This window comes from Myripristis murdjan, chromosome 23 (genome assembly GCF_902150065.1).
Source record: "Myripristis murdjan chromosome 23, fMyrMur1.1, whole genome shotgun sequence".
Classification (NCBI taxonomy): Eukaryota; Metazoa; Chordata; class Actinopteri; order Holocentriformes; family Holocentridae; genus Myripristis; species Myripristis murdjan.
Window position 1 is genome coordinate 26,889,725 of NC_044002.1, and position 14,239 is coordinate 26,903,963.

The 14,239-nt window shown below is 41.6% G+C and overlaps 1 protein-coding gene across 1 annotated transcript in view; it reads right to left on the reverse strand.

Moving 5' to 3' along the window:
• The window catches only part of LOC115355641 (NACHT, LRR and PYD domains-containing protein 12-like), a 53,991-nt gene extending 44,034 nt beyond the window's left edge, over positions 1–9,957 (reverse strand). The window contains exon 1 of the mRNA XM_030046498.1: positions 9,602–9,957. Coding sequence (XP_029902358.1) covers positions 9,602–9,957 — 356 coding nt within the window. The remainder of the gene's footprint in view (positions 1–9,601) is intronic.
• Between the last annotated feature and the right edge of the window lie 4,282 nt (positions 9,958–14,239).

The following is a 14,239-nucleotide window of genomic DNA, read 5'->3' on the forward strand; positions in this document are numbered from 1 at the left end:
GCAGCGAGGTTTCAAGACGAAGCTGCGTTAGCATGGAAGTTTGTTTACACCGGCCCCTGGGGTTTGGTGCGTAAACTTGTCTATACCTGGTCAGATTTCGCAGTATGCATGTCAGCATGCTTCTCTGGCCATTCTGACCCACAATCCTTTGCTCAGCGGAAGTTATGTCGCACTGACTGGGCTGTGTGTACAAGCCACGACCACATATAAACATGGAAGACAACACGACACACACATTGCACTCACCTCGTTCAGTGACAGCAGCAGCAACAGGAAGACAGAAGATCAGAAATATGACAGACACACCCTCCAAATAAAGCCACAGGATGGGCACGTTGGGGTTGAGGTGGCAGTAGCCTATGTTGTGTGGACACACTGTGAATGTGAAATTAATTAATCCAATATGATGCAAAAGCCTAATCTGAATTCCTGTAAAATCCCATTCTGCCTGTTTTATATTGGTACAACTAATCTCAATCATGCCAACACTAATAATGATGGTGATACAGCAACACTTCCTTTCATACATGGTTTATTTAATTTAACACTTCATATAAGGACTGCAATGAACTGATTATATACTGTCACATATCATACAGTTTTGCAAGAATATGCTTACAGCATTCAATATTATTGTGACTTCCTGGCAAGTAGAGTGGAAAATACCGTATACATGCAAGAATGACTCAACATATCATCGCTCTAGCTTTTCTGTCTGTGAAGAGGACAATACTTATGAACTGGAAGATACACAAGCCAGATTGCAACAATAAACACAACTGGCTGAAGGACCTTTTAGACCTACTGTCAATGGCAAATGCAACCCCCCCCCCCCCCCCCCCCCCCCCCCCCCCACACACACACACACACACACACATCCTGTTTTCTCTTTCTTTCTTTCTTTGTGTCTTAAATTTTGCATCATTGTAATGTCTCTTTTGTTATGTTATGTGAAATGTGGTGCTATCATTGTCTTTTTTGTTTTTTGAAAAATTAAAAATTAAAAATATATATAAAACAATTTTTATTGTGATTACATAGAGTGTACGTACTGATTCAGTGTTAGGGTTCAACTATGACTACAATATAGAAGATTCTACCAGTATAGGCAGTGGTATGAGTGTGGTATAATTAATGAATGAATGTGACTAAATATGAATACACTATGGGCCAGGTATGAGCAGTATAGACGAGTAAACATATAAATAGTAAAATCCAAATATTAAGTAATGTAGTAAGAATGTGCAAGTATGTGACACTACAAATAAAAGTAATGTGACTGTAAGGCTGCTTCACGTGCAGACAGAATATAGTGCCAGCAGCTGCCCAGCTGTAAATATATTAAACAACAAACATCTGCCAGCAACAGAGAGCTATGTGTGAAGGAGGCTCATATGCCTACTGGTGACTAGTTCAATAGGCAGGCTACTAGTTCAATAGACAGGCTACTAATAATATAGGTGTGGAATTGTTTACGTGAACATGTGAATAACTATGAAAATAACACTGACAGAAAAATGTTATTATACTGTAAGGAATAATACTGCATGTAAGTATGACGGACGGCGGCGGAAGTGAGAAAGAGGGTCGGAGTTCAGGGATGACGTACGTAGTGTGCCCCAATAGTATGCATATGCATACATACTGCATACTACACTACATACTTCGTAAGGGCAGCTGCAGTACATACTAAAAGTAAAAAGTAGAAGTATGCGATGTGGAACGCAGCCCTTCAGTTTTTTGACCGTGGCCGTGGTGTCCACAGGGCGTGGCAGTGCTGAGGCTGGGCTGTGCTACATGTGTTGTTGTACATCCTCTCTGTGACAATAAAGAAGCTTCACAAGTTAATGGACGTTGTCATTTGTTGTTTGTTCATTCCAACTCATCGGCGGAAACCTACAGCGTGTCAATCAAGTACACCGGCTTGGCAACACCAGGCAGCAACTTAGTGGTAAGCTGCTATAAGTGGTATCAAAAGGATGTGCATTAAATCCAAATATCTGTGCCAATCCTGCAAAATATTACAACAACAAAATACATAAAATAGGAAAAAGAGCATATAAAAAAGTATACCTATATACACCATATATGGCACTGTTGAATTGTTGTCAAGTCCTTCAGGTGTAATATTCTGAGAAAAATACTCCTGATTAAATTTGCAAATTTCCAAGAAAAATTTGAGCCCTCTATGAGATTATAGTGGTAAATATGAGAAAAAAAAAACCTCAAAAATTTGCAGATAATGAAGCCAAAAATTTATGAGAAAAAAACTCTGAATTTTTGAGATTAAATTAATAAATTTGCAAGAAAAACACTTGAATATTCTCTGATATTAAATTTGTAAATTTGTTAGCAAAAAACACAGATATTGTCCAGGACAGTGTTGTTTAGGGAATTCTTTGTGGAAATTGTTGAATAACTTTATTGACACTCCATCGTGACAGAACGAGCAGCGTGTTACGAATCTCTCTGTGGCGGCAACTTGTCATGAACATCGACGCTGCTAAAGTTATTAAAATGAGGTGAGCTGATTGGATGTTGCCAGGCAGGTTAACTGTGTGATGTTAGAAGTGTTTCTCCACACAGGAGGAGACTCTCACTCCATCTGACACAGAGACACTGAGGAACCAAACCCAAACTCAAACCCAAACCCAAACCCAAAGGCCGGGTACAGAGGCTGAGTGAATGTGGAGGTGAAGGTGTGGAGGTGGATCAGTGTGTCAGAGGAGACGCTGTAGAAGGACAGAGAGCCAGCAGGCCAGTCCAGATACACTGCCACTCTGTGAGAGGAGGGGTGGACAGGGATGACTGTTTTGATGTTGTTGTGCCTGACAGTGAAACTTTTATGAGAGCAGAACAGACACCAGGAGTTTTCATTCCTTCCAAACCTGTTGTCATCACCGGCTCCTCTCCTGCTGATTCCTCTGTAAGTCACTGCGATATGAATCCATCCTTCCCAGTCGACCTCCCAGTAGCAGCAACCAGTCAGACCATCTCTACACAGGAGCTGTCTCCTGATGTCAAACCTCTCTGGGTGATCAGGATATGGCTGCTCCTCTCTCACTAATGTCACCTTCCTGCTGTCCTCAGACATGACGAGGTGTCTGTTTGCTGTGTTTGTGTCCAGTTTGAGTTCACAGGAATCTGATGGAGAGAACAAGACACAACACACCAGCAGATTTTTATCTAACACATCTGGGGCCTGTGCCATAAAGCTGGATTAACATACCTGAGGTTTCTCTTAGTTATCTGGCTTAACCAGACATCCGCAATCCTGATTTTCGGTACCATGAAGCCAATTATCAACTCGCTAATTTAACCCAGGGTTTTCCAATCTAGATCTGTATGTGCTAAGAATTTCCCAGTTTGGGATCAATAAAGTAAATCTATCTATCTATCTATCTATCTATCTATCTATCTATCTATCTCCCATACAAAGGGCGGTGTTTGCTGCATACAGCCAATCGCAGACATGAAAAAAATTCACCCGAGCCGCATACTTTACGATGGAGGAGGAGAGAATAATCTGAAATAAATACAAGGCATACAAATCCATCATCCAGGCAAAAAGCAACACAGTTGGAGCTGCCAAAAGCCACAAGGAATGCTGGAAAAAAATCGCTAACTGTCAATGTGTAAATTAGTGGGATTTTTTTTTTTCTTTATTTATGCATTTATAGTTTTAAACAACATAGACAGAACAGAGTTCCCAACCCCTCACCCCTGGGGCAAACAGAGACAGAAAACAAGGAATAAAGCATACAAAATATATATATACAAGACGAAAAATAATAATAATAATAATAAAAAAGAAACAATCAATCAATAAATCAGAGACATGCTCTCAAAGAGTACCAAGTGATATTATCAATCAAGCAACCAGCACCAACAAATAAATTTCCACGGGACGCCTTGTTAACCAGGAGAAATGTTTACGTATCATATGCATATATATAAAATATAGTACACATACTTATAAATAAATAAACACAGGCATACTCAGATTCCCTAGGTCTTTCTTGACAAATAAGACAAAAAAGGTTGCCACATTTTATCAAAGGTGGCAAAATTGAGAGAAACAGTATGTCGAACCCTCTCCATAAGTAACATGCTGGTGATTTCCAGATCCCAAAAGATGGTGTGTCCTCTTTTTTCCAAAAGGTATAATATTTCTTTTTGCAATAACCATGCCATATTGTACTGTCTTTCGTTGCAGGTGGGATAGGGCTGATAGGTGTCGGGTTCCGCCGAGAATGGCAACACATGGTTCTGGTGCAATATCACAATTATATACACCAGAAAAACATTTAAAAATGTCAGACCAGAACTTATTTATCTTGGGGCATGTCCAGAAGAGGTGACCAAAATTTACATTTTGGGCAAATTGGTGAGACCATGGGCTCTAGTTTCGCAGACCAGGCGAGGCGGGGGCGTAGCGCAGATGCGCTTCGCCAACTGGGTGTGGCCAGGCGGATTTTCCAAGTTTGGCACGCCGTTCTCGGTGGCGCAAGTACTCCGCCGTCCCTCCTACTGGCGGAGGGGAGGAGAGAAGGCATGGAGTGGGTTTGACACAGCCGATTCACATGTAACCAATCAAATGAGCCCCTGTCCTCGCCTTTAAAATGCGCTGCGTGAAGGCGTAATGAAAGTTTACACAGCTGACATGGAGGTCTATTGCCGCAGGCGGAGCGGAGCTCAGGAGACCCACGCGGAGCGGAGACCGGCGAGCAGTGCGGACACGTCACCAAAACCTCACAGGCAGGCTTCCGGAATGTCAGACACATGAACAATGCAATAAATACCGAAAAAAACACTATTCAATGCTGCGATCACAATCAGCACATACATATATCTCCATATCAACTGTCCCGTCACAGCTGATGTCAGATCAAAGGAGATTGGCACCGTTTGTGCTGATTGTGAGGTTTTGGTGATGTGCGCCAGGCAGCCAAACTTCCACTGCGCCGGCTCCGCTCCGCCTTGCGCTGAAAGTAGACGTGGTTTCAGGAGGCGAGCTTTTGGCACACCTCGGCGAAGCCTTTTGGCACGAAACTGTCACTGCGCCAAGCCGAATCTGTCGGCACCTCCCCCCGCTGCGCCGCCACTCCCATCTCGGCGAACCTCCGCCTGCGAAACTTGGAAACTGTCCGCCTCTGCCGTTTCGCCGGTCGAAACTAGCTCTGCGCGGGGTTCGCCTCACTGCACCACCCCGCGCTGCACCGGGAAACTAGAGCCCCAAGGGGTAAAAAGAATGTAGTTTGGTGCAGGAATAATGGAGCCTATGTAGTGTTTTAAACTGAATCAGCTGATGTCTGGAATTTATGGAGCAACTGTGAATATCTTTAAGACAAGTTACCCAATTATCATCACTAATGGTTATGTCAAGGTCTTTTCCCCACGCCTCCTGAAAGTATTGTGTTGAAACTGAATTAAGTGCTGTGAAAAGTTGGGATACAAGTCTTTTTGCGTTAGGGGTCTGTTTCATAAAAGTGTAAAGTTCAGTAGGAGCTGGAATTGACTCAAAATGTGAAACATTCTTACGAATGTAATCTCTAACGTGGAGTTAACGGAAGAAATGTGTATCTAGGAGTACATATTTTTCTTTTAGCTGTGCAAAGGTGGCAAAAATATTGTTAATGTAAAGGTCTGCTATAGTGATGATGCCCTTATTTCTCCAAAGCTTAAAAATATTATCAGTAAGTGAAGGGGGGAAACCATGATTGCCACAAAAAGGAGCGTAGGCAGAAGTTTCAGGTAAGTTAAAAGATTTTCTTATCTGGTACCAAATTCTTAAAGAATTTGTAAGCATAAAGTTACCTGTGATAGCTGCTGGAGATTTAGTTATTGAAAAGAGAATAGCAGGGAGAGAGCTTTTGGGGAGATCTTGTTCAATTGCCAGCCATGAGGGGGTAGAGGCCATGACTTTACCTGGATATGCATCTTGCCAAAACATCAGTGCTCGGGAGTTTGCAGCCCAGTAATAATATTGAAAGTTAGGCAGACTGAGGCCTCCCTCGAGTTTTGGCTTGGTTATATGTTTCTTAGAAATGCAGTGCACTTTGAATCCCCAAACAAAAGGTAAAATAATAGAATCTAATAACTTAAAGAAAGCTTTAGGCAAAAATATAGGCACATTTTGGAAAAAATAAAGGAACCTGGGAAGGATCACCATCTTAATTGCATTAACGCAACCTATCATGGACCAAGGTAATAATCTCCAGTATTCAATGTTAGATTTCAACTTTTCAATCATGTTCAAATAGTTCAGCTTATAAATCAATTTCAGATCTATGGGAATAACAATACCTAAATACTTAATTTTATCTGTAGCAATATGAAAGGGCAAGCTTTTGAGAAAATTTGGGTCTAAGTCTCCATTAAGGGGCATGAATTCAGTTTTATTCCAATTTATAGTGTAACCAGAAAGTTCACCAAATGTTCTTAGTTCTAACAAAGTTCTAACAAAGGAGGTACTGGGTTAGTAGTAGGGAAACTTCAGGACAGGAGACAAACAAAATTACATCATTTGCGTAGAGCGAGATGCGATGTTCAACCTTACCTAATATTAATGGAGCAATAGATGGATGCTTTCTTATGCTAATAGCAAGGGGCTCCATGGCAATTGCAAATAATAATGGACTCAGAGGACAACTCTGTCGACATGAGCGTTGTAGGGAGAAAGCAGACGATTTATTACTATTAGTTATAACTGAGGCCATTGGGGAGGCATATAGCATTTCAATCCAGGAAGCAAAGTTATCACCTAAGCCAAACTCCTTTATCACTGTTAAAATGTACTTCCATTCAACCTGGTCGAAGGCTTTTTGGGCATAAAGAGCCACGACAGAAATGTTAGAATCTTTGTCATATTTGGAGTACATGATATTCATCAATCGCCGGACATTAAAAAAGGAAATTCTTCCTGGAATAAATCCAGTTTGGTCATGGTGGATTATGCTTGCAAGACATGTATTGAGTCTGTTTGCAAGTATTTTAGTGAATACTTTGAGATCAGAACCAAGAAGGGCAATGAGACGATATGAGGCTGGGTCGGTCTCATCCTTATCTTTTTTCAGTATCAGGGAGATGTTTGCTAAGTATAAAGATTCGAGGAGTCAACAGGTTGCAATGGAGCGATTAAACATCCTTAACATAATAGGTGCAATCTTGTCCAACAATGGTTTGTAAAACTCTATGCCAAATCCATCTGGGCCAACGGTATTCCCATTAGGGAAAGAATGTATTGCGTCTGCTACTTCTCTCGTTATATTTGCAATCAAGTCTGTTTGTGCTGACGGGCTCAATTTGGGTAGGTTAAGAGCATGAAGGAAATCAGAAATTTGTGTGGTGTCAGCGGTGGTTTTTGAGGTGTAAAGGTCCTCATAAAACTTGCGTTCATTACATTCATTAATTACTTGGGTCTGTTGAAATGGTTCCTGTTTTGGTTTTAATTTTATGAATCGCTCTTTTAGCCTGCATGCCTCTGAGCTGACACACCAGTAATTCATCTGGCTTGTCAGCTAGATCAAAATGTTTTTGTTTCACTTTTAAAAGTATCACACTCACTTGGTTGGAAAGAATAGAATTATATTTAAATTTTAATTTATGATATCATTCAACTTCGAGGGTGAGGTAGTTGTTCTGTAGTCACTTTCAAGCACTGATAGCTGAGCAGTGATTTCTGACAGTTTCTTCTGTCTGTCATTTTTCAATTTGGCCTCATAGGCTATAATATGTCCTCTGATCACCGCCTTAAAGGCTTCCCAGAGAGTGGAATCAGTTACATCAGGAGTATCGTTGTGTAATACATAGTCTGTTATTAAGGTATCCATATGTTGGAGAAATTGTGTATCATTAAGTAATAATGGATGTAATCGCCAGTTAAATGTGGGCTTTACTCTGCCTAAATCAATTTTTAGTTCAAGTGGGCTATGATCAGAAATTAAAATGTTGTGATACTTGGTAGAAATTACATAAGAAGTCAATTTAGCATCTATTAGAAAATAGTCAATTCTTGATTTATGCACATGCGAAAAGAATGAATAATCCTTGTCGGTTGGATGTTGCAACCTCAGAATCAACCCCAGATATCAACAAGATTCATGGATCCAATTAGATTATTAAGGACAATGGTTGAGTTGGAAGGATTAGTTGGACAAGTGGAAAGCCTATTGATCCTGCAATTAAGTGTGTATTTGATAAATCTGGGATAAGAATAAAAACCTTTCTAAAGAAACCAGGGTCATCAAAATTGGGTGCGTATATGTTTAAGAAAGTTACATGTCGTGACAGAATATGGCCTGTTACAATAAGATAATGACCGTTTGGGTCAGAAATGGTAGAAATACATTCGAAGGGGACATTACGGCGAATTAATATGGCAACACCTCTGGCCTTGGAAGAAAAAGTTGATTGATATACCTGAGATATCCAACTGCATTTTAATCTCCATTGCTCTATTTGTTTTGTATGCGTTTCTTGCATAAAAATGATATCCCCAGATAAGGATTTTAAGTGGGAGAAAACTTTGCCCCTCTTTAAGTTAGTCCTTAATCCTCTGACATTCCAGCTAAATAAGGTTAGACCGTTGGATGAACTGGGAGAACTACTAGCAAACATAGAGAAATATTATTTGGTTGTAGGTTGTCATAACATGTTAACAATAGCATCAGCGTTGGTGCAGAATAAAAAGAGCAAAAAGTAAGTGAGAGGAAGAAAAAAGCAAAAACAGAACACAAACAAAAACATACATTCACACATTCTTAGTCCCACCCCCCTTCCACTTCCCCAAACAAAGTGGAACATGAATTCCCAGCTAAACACTGCAAGGAAGTATCTAATTAGACTAACTCCATAAACTAACAAAAGTAGCATGGTGCACCTTAATGCTGGACACAGTAAACAGTCCCGTCCATCCTCATGTATTTACACTTAACACTTGCTGTTATGGGCTAAATTGAGCAAATCTCAGTTTTTATTGGAACTGGGAAACCAAAAATCCGCAGGCTCATCTTGCGCATCTGGAAAGAGCAGCGACATGATCAGGCACAGGTCCATTAAGAGGTGGTGGCAGTGGCAGGTGTAACAAACCTGCCATTTCAGCATCAGCTGGGTCCTGGAATATTTTCTGTTCTGTCCCATGGGTGAAGATCAGTCGCGCAGGGAAGAGAAGACTGTGTTTAATTCCCACATCTCTCGGTTTCTTCTTTGCTCCGTCAAAGGCTCAGCATTGTGCAAATACTTCAGGTGAAAAATCTGGGTATACACCACCCTGGGCTCAATTGAAGGACAGGGAAGAAGGCAGGCGAGCAAATTTCAGGATTTTCTCCTTCTCTGGAACGTGATGGATTTTAGTGATCATGGTGCATGGTCGTGCAGATGAGGGTTGTGGACCTATGCAGTTCGCCTGGTCCACTTTAATGCCACTGGGGAAATTGTTGGACCCTAGCAGTTGCGGTAGGAGCTCTGTAACGAACTGCGTCGGGTTGCCCTTCTCAATTTTTTCCAGTAAGCCTGTGATTTTGATGTTTGAGCATCTTGAGCGGTTTTTGAGATCAATTTGCTTATGCTTCGTAGTTTTGTTGATTTCAGCCCCTCGCACCTCTTCTCAAGGTCTGTAATGCGGATCTCGTGGTTGGTTGCACAGCCCTCTAGTTCAGCAATGTGCGCTGCATGGTCGGCCAGAGAAGTTTGGACTAGGTGTAATTTTGAGTCCAGTGCAGTAAATCTAGAGTTTATGTCATGTTCCAATTTCCCGATAGCTGCTAGGATGTTGGCCAGTGTGGGCTCTGAGTTTGAGGTATTGCTAGTGCTAGCATTAACGTCACTAGCTAATTCTGCCTGGCCGCTAGCACTGTCAACCACTTCAGCGTAAAAGACGTCTTTGCCATCCTTCTTGGAGGTTGATTTGGGGTTTGCAGGTTTTCCCTTCGCGACATTTCTTCCGGAGCTGCTCATAATTGAACATTTGTAGTGCAAGTGTGGATTGTTATTATAATTTTAGCGAGGATGTAGCGGAGCCTGTCGGGGAAGTGTCTACTCCATGCGGTGCTCACTAGCGCCCCGTAAATTAGAGGGATTATAATATTACTTGACGGCACAAGTAGATCTGACTATAGTAACATTATTTCAGATGCAACCCCAGTGGAGCAAAAAGAACGTGGGAGCAAATAAAAAATAGATATAAAAACATACTTCAAAGTGGTCAGTACACTTACTATATCTTATACATGTAGCATATGTGTATGTACATGTTATAGGCTATATAGCCTCCAACATGTACAAGGCTTCACTTCTTCATTCTGTCTCATCAAATGGGCAGGCCATTTTCCATGAGAGCTGATTGGTCAGTAGGTGGGGCTTTTCTACCTGCTGAGCTCTTATCCTGAACTTAACCTGCTCCGGAGCAGGTTAGGCGTTCAGCATATGTTACCACGGCAACGTACCCTGAACAGAGTAAACCACCTTCGTGGTACAGAAATCACAGGGTTAACCCTGAAATTAGCTCACTAAGCCGAAATCCAGCTTTATGATACAGGCCTCTGTTGTCTTTATTATCTGTTGGTTTATTAACAGTTTCAAGTAAATCATTTAACACGTTCATGATGCCAGAGCTGTTTATATGGATTTTTTTTTTTATGGTAAATCTTTTTTGTTTTGTCTTTTTATCTCTGTTTTTTTTAAAGTCATTTAAATTTCAGTTGTTTTAATTATGCACTTTGTAGGTAATGTTTTATGTTTTATCCTATGTTGTCTTGCTATATAAAGTACTTGGTAGCTTTGTTTTGGAAAATGCTAAATAATAATAATGATAATGATAATAATAATAATAATAATAATAATAACTGAAGTCTTCTGTGTCTCAAGACATTGCTGAGCTCTGGGAGGAGCAACTGTCACCACCCCTTAAATCTAGAGTGAACTGCCAACACCTGTAATCAATCTGCCTGAAGCAGTGCTCCCATAAGTAACAGCGGAAATCATTGCTCTGTTTGCTCTTCCACCAGCAAGATCATCCGTTTATGCCTGCAAAGTGTGTCAGAAAACACCATGTGCTCAAATTAAAAGGCCCCATGCTGTACACTTTTCCAGGATTTTATGTTTTATTTTGACTGTTGATATCCCCAGCAAGATGTATTTGTGGTTTTGAGTACCTGTGCTTCGCTAAATATAGTTTCCCAGCTCCTCTCTCTTGCCTTTCTCCCGGAGCTCTGGCAGCACGGTTCGTTTTGCCAATCAGAAGAGAGAATCAGCACCTCTCCACTGATTGGCTGACTGTTTTCTGACTGACATATGGTCAGGCCAATCACAGGCAAGTAATTGAAACCTTCACTGCTCAACGGAGCTAAACGGTGCTCACTGGTAAACAGGAATTATCATCTTATATAGATCTGTATTATGTATGAAGACTGCAATGAAACGTAAGTCTCCTTGCATCCATATATGGTGCAGCAACGTTTCTTCGCCATGTGGCTAACTTGGTAGCTTGTTGCCTGGGGAGCGGAGGCAGGCTGGCTAGTTTACGTGGGCAGTGTCGCCTTATGTGTGACATCACAGAAGGGAGGAAGTGCTGTCCGCTCGTCTTAAAGGGAGAGTTTCAAAGAACGGGCTGTGTGAATTTCTCCATGGGACAGTGCATGGGACAGTATTTATGAGGCCCCGAGACCTTCCGTATCACAAAAAAAAAAACAATGAAAATTGCATTTTTCATGCCATGGGGCCTTTAAACAAAATAAAGGAACTGTGAACGTCTTGCCAGAGGGCAGCAGTTCATATTCTGAATTTAGAACATGTGATGGGTCATTGCATTTTTCATGCCATAGGGCCTTAAAGGGAAGTTCTTGTGACAATAAATGGCAATAAATAAAATGAGGAGCCAAGATGGCAGACGGCAGCAAGTAGAGACGTGCTGCTCTGACCCGGGGAGAATAATATCAGTTTTCTAACGAATACCAACGCTGTCTACGCTAGTTACTTTTGTGTTTTTTCTAATGTGTTGCCAGAAACGCGTTAGACTGATGTCCAAACAATTGTGTCCAAAGATTTAACCACACATGTCCTTCATGCCTGTTGGCACTCATTCTAAACCACCAATGGAGAAAATTCAGGAAATTCTGGAGTCTTTTGGGAAGAGGCTGGATAAAACTGAGTCTGATCTACTTGAGCAAAAAACCCAGCAAGACGCGCAGGAATTACGCATCAAAAAGCTGGAAGCAGACTTTAAAGATGCCCTCCTGAAGATTGATCAACTTGAAAATAGATCAAGAAGACACAACCTACGACTTCTGAACATACCGGAAAAAAGTGAGTCTGGCACCAACATGTCTGCGTTCCTCGACGCAACCCTCCCCAGCTTACTCAGGATTCAACTCCAGGCTGCGGACATTAAGGTGGCTCACATAATAGGCTCTCCGACTGCTGTGGGGAATACCAACAAGCCCCACACCGTAATATTCAAACTCCACCACTTCCAGAAGAAGCAGGTCATCCTGGCAGCGGCACGGTCCAAAGAGCTCCACTATGAGGATCATCAGATCATCAGGATTGTTGCGGATATGTCAGCGCGTCGGAGGGAGATGCAGAGCGCATTCTGGCAGCTGCGAGAGCAGCTACATGAGAGGGGCCTCCGTACTCAGATCCGTGATCCTGCTACACTATGGGTCTGGATGGATGGCAGATCCCTCATCTTTGACAGTGTGGAGGCCGCTACAGCTGCCATGAAATCCAGATTCCCTGACATTAAGGGCTAACGGCCAGCATGAGCTTTGGAATGCAGGCTTTCCCCACAACCCCAGTACATATCGGGGTAAGTGTGTGCCGGCTTGCTCTTTTCGTAAGGTTATGGACATGTAGACAGTTCATCTGATCCCTAACAGTTCTTTTAGACTTTTGGAACATAGCCCTATTAGCCTAATAGGCTGGCCTACTGAATGCTTTTAAACTATATGCTACTCCAAGAATCTTTTGTCTGTTTTTTTCCCTCTTTTTCTCCTTTCTCATTTTGATTTAGACCTATTCAAAGTGTAATTTAATTTAATTAGTATGCTTAGCCTACTCCAGGTCACCTGTTTTGGTACTTTTTGTCAGGTTTCGATTGCTCAATTACAGGGAAAAATACCCGGCTACCTGATAATGCTTCTAGAAGGCTCTTTCTTTTGTAATCGCATTTTCCCCCTTTTCTTTTATCAGTCTCAGAATAAAGATTTTTTAAGTTATGGACACAATCCCTTGAGAGTAGCTTCTTTTTGTACAGCTATAGGCCTATCTCATTTTGCCTTTTGTTTTATTCTCCCCCTGGTCTTTAGAGTTGGCCTTCATTTACCTTTTTGTTATGTCAGCCCCAAGGTTAGCTAAGCTTAGTGGCTTGGCGGTGGGTTGTCTGCGTTTGTATGTGTCTGTTTATCCTTGTCGTCTATTTGTTTTGTGTTTTTTATGTTTTAATGTCTACTTGTTGCCCGTTACATCAGCTGTATTGGTGCATGTGTGTGTGTGTGTGTGTGTGTGTGTGTGTGTGTGTGTGTGTGTGTGTGTGTGCACTTCTGTGTCCATGGGGATGTTATGGGAGTGTGCGTGTAGGCCCATGTGTATGGGTGTGTGTGTGTGTGAGTGTGAGTGTGTGTGTGTGTGTGTGTGTGTGTGTGTGTGTTATATGTTTTTATAACATATAAAAACATAAAAACAACAAAATAAAAGTATAACGAATGAAGACGCAATAAAAGTAATTATACTCTGCCAAAAGCTAAAGTGAACAAGTGCATCTTCAGTTGGGCTTTAAAAGTAGAGAGGCTATTCGCAGTACGCACACTGAGGGGTAGCGCATTCCACGAAGTGGGAGCTGCAACCGCGAATGCTCGATCCCCTCTGGATTTTAAAAAGGATCGAGGCACGTCTAGGACCACTTGGTTAGCAGACCTAAGGGCTCTGGAGGGCTGGTGCAATTTACAAGGTCAGATCAAGGTCAACAAGGTCAAATAAGGACAAATAAGGAGAGGGTGGACGTAGCTATGATTCGTGAATCTCACGTATTACAGAAAGATGTGCATAGACTGCAAAATCATTATTACCAGGCGCTAACTTACTCATCCTCTTTGAACAAAACCAAAGGAGTGCTCATTTTGGCGCGGCGCAACCTCCAATTTACCAATTTACCAATTTAAGCACAGGGGGTGACTCAGAGGGCAGAATAACATTTATCAAAACCTTGATTGCCAATAAGAAAATTGCTTTTGTCTCCATTTAT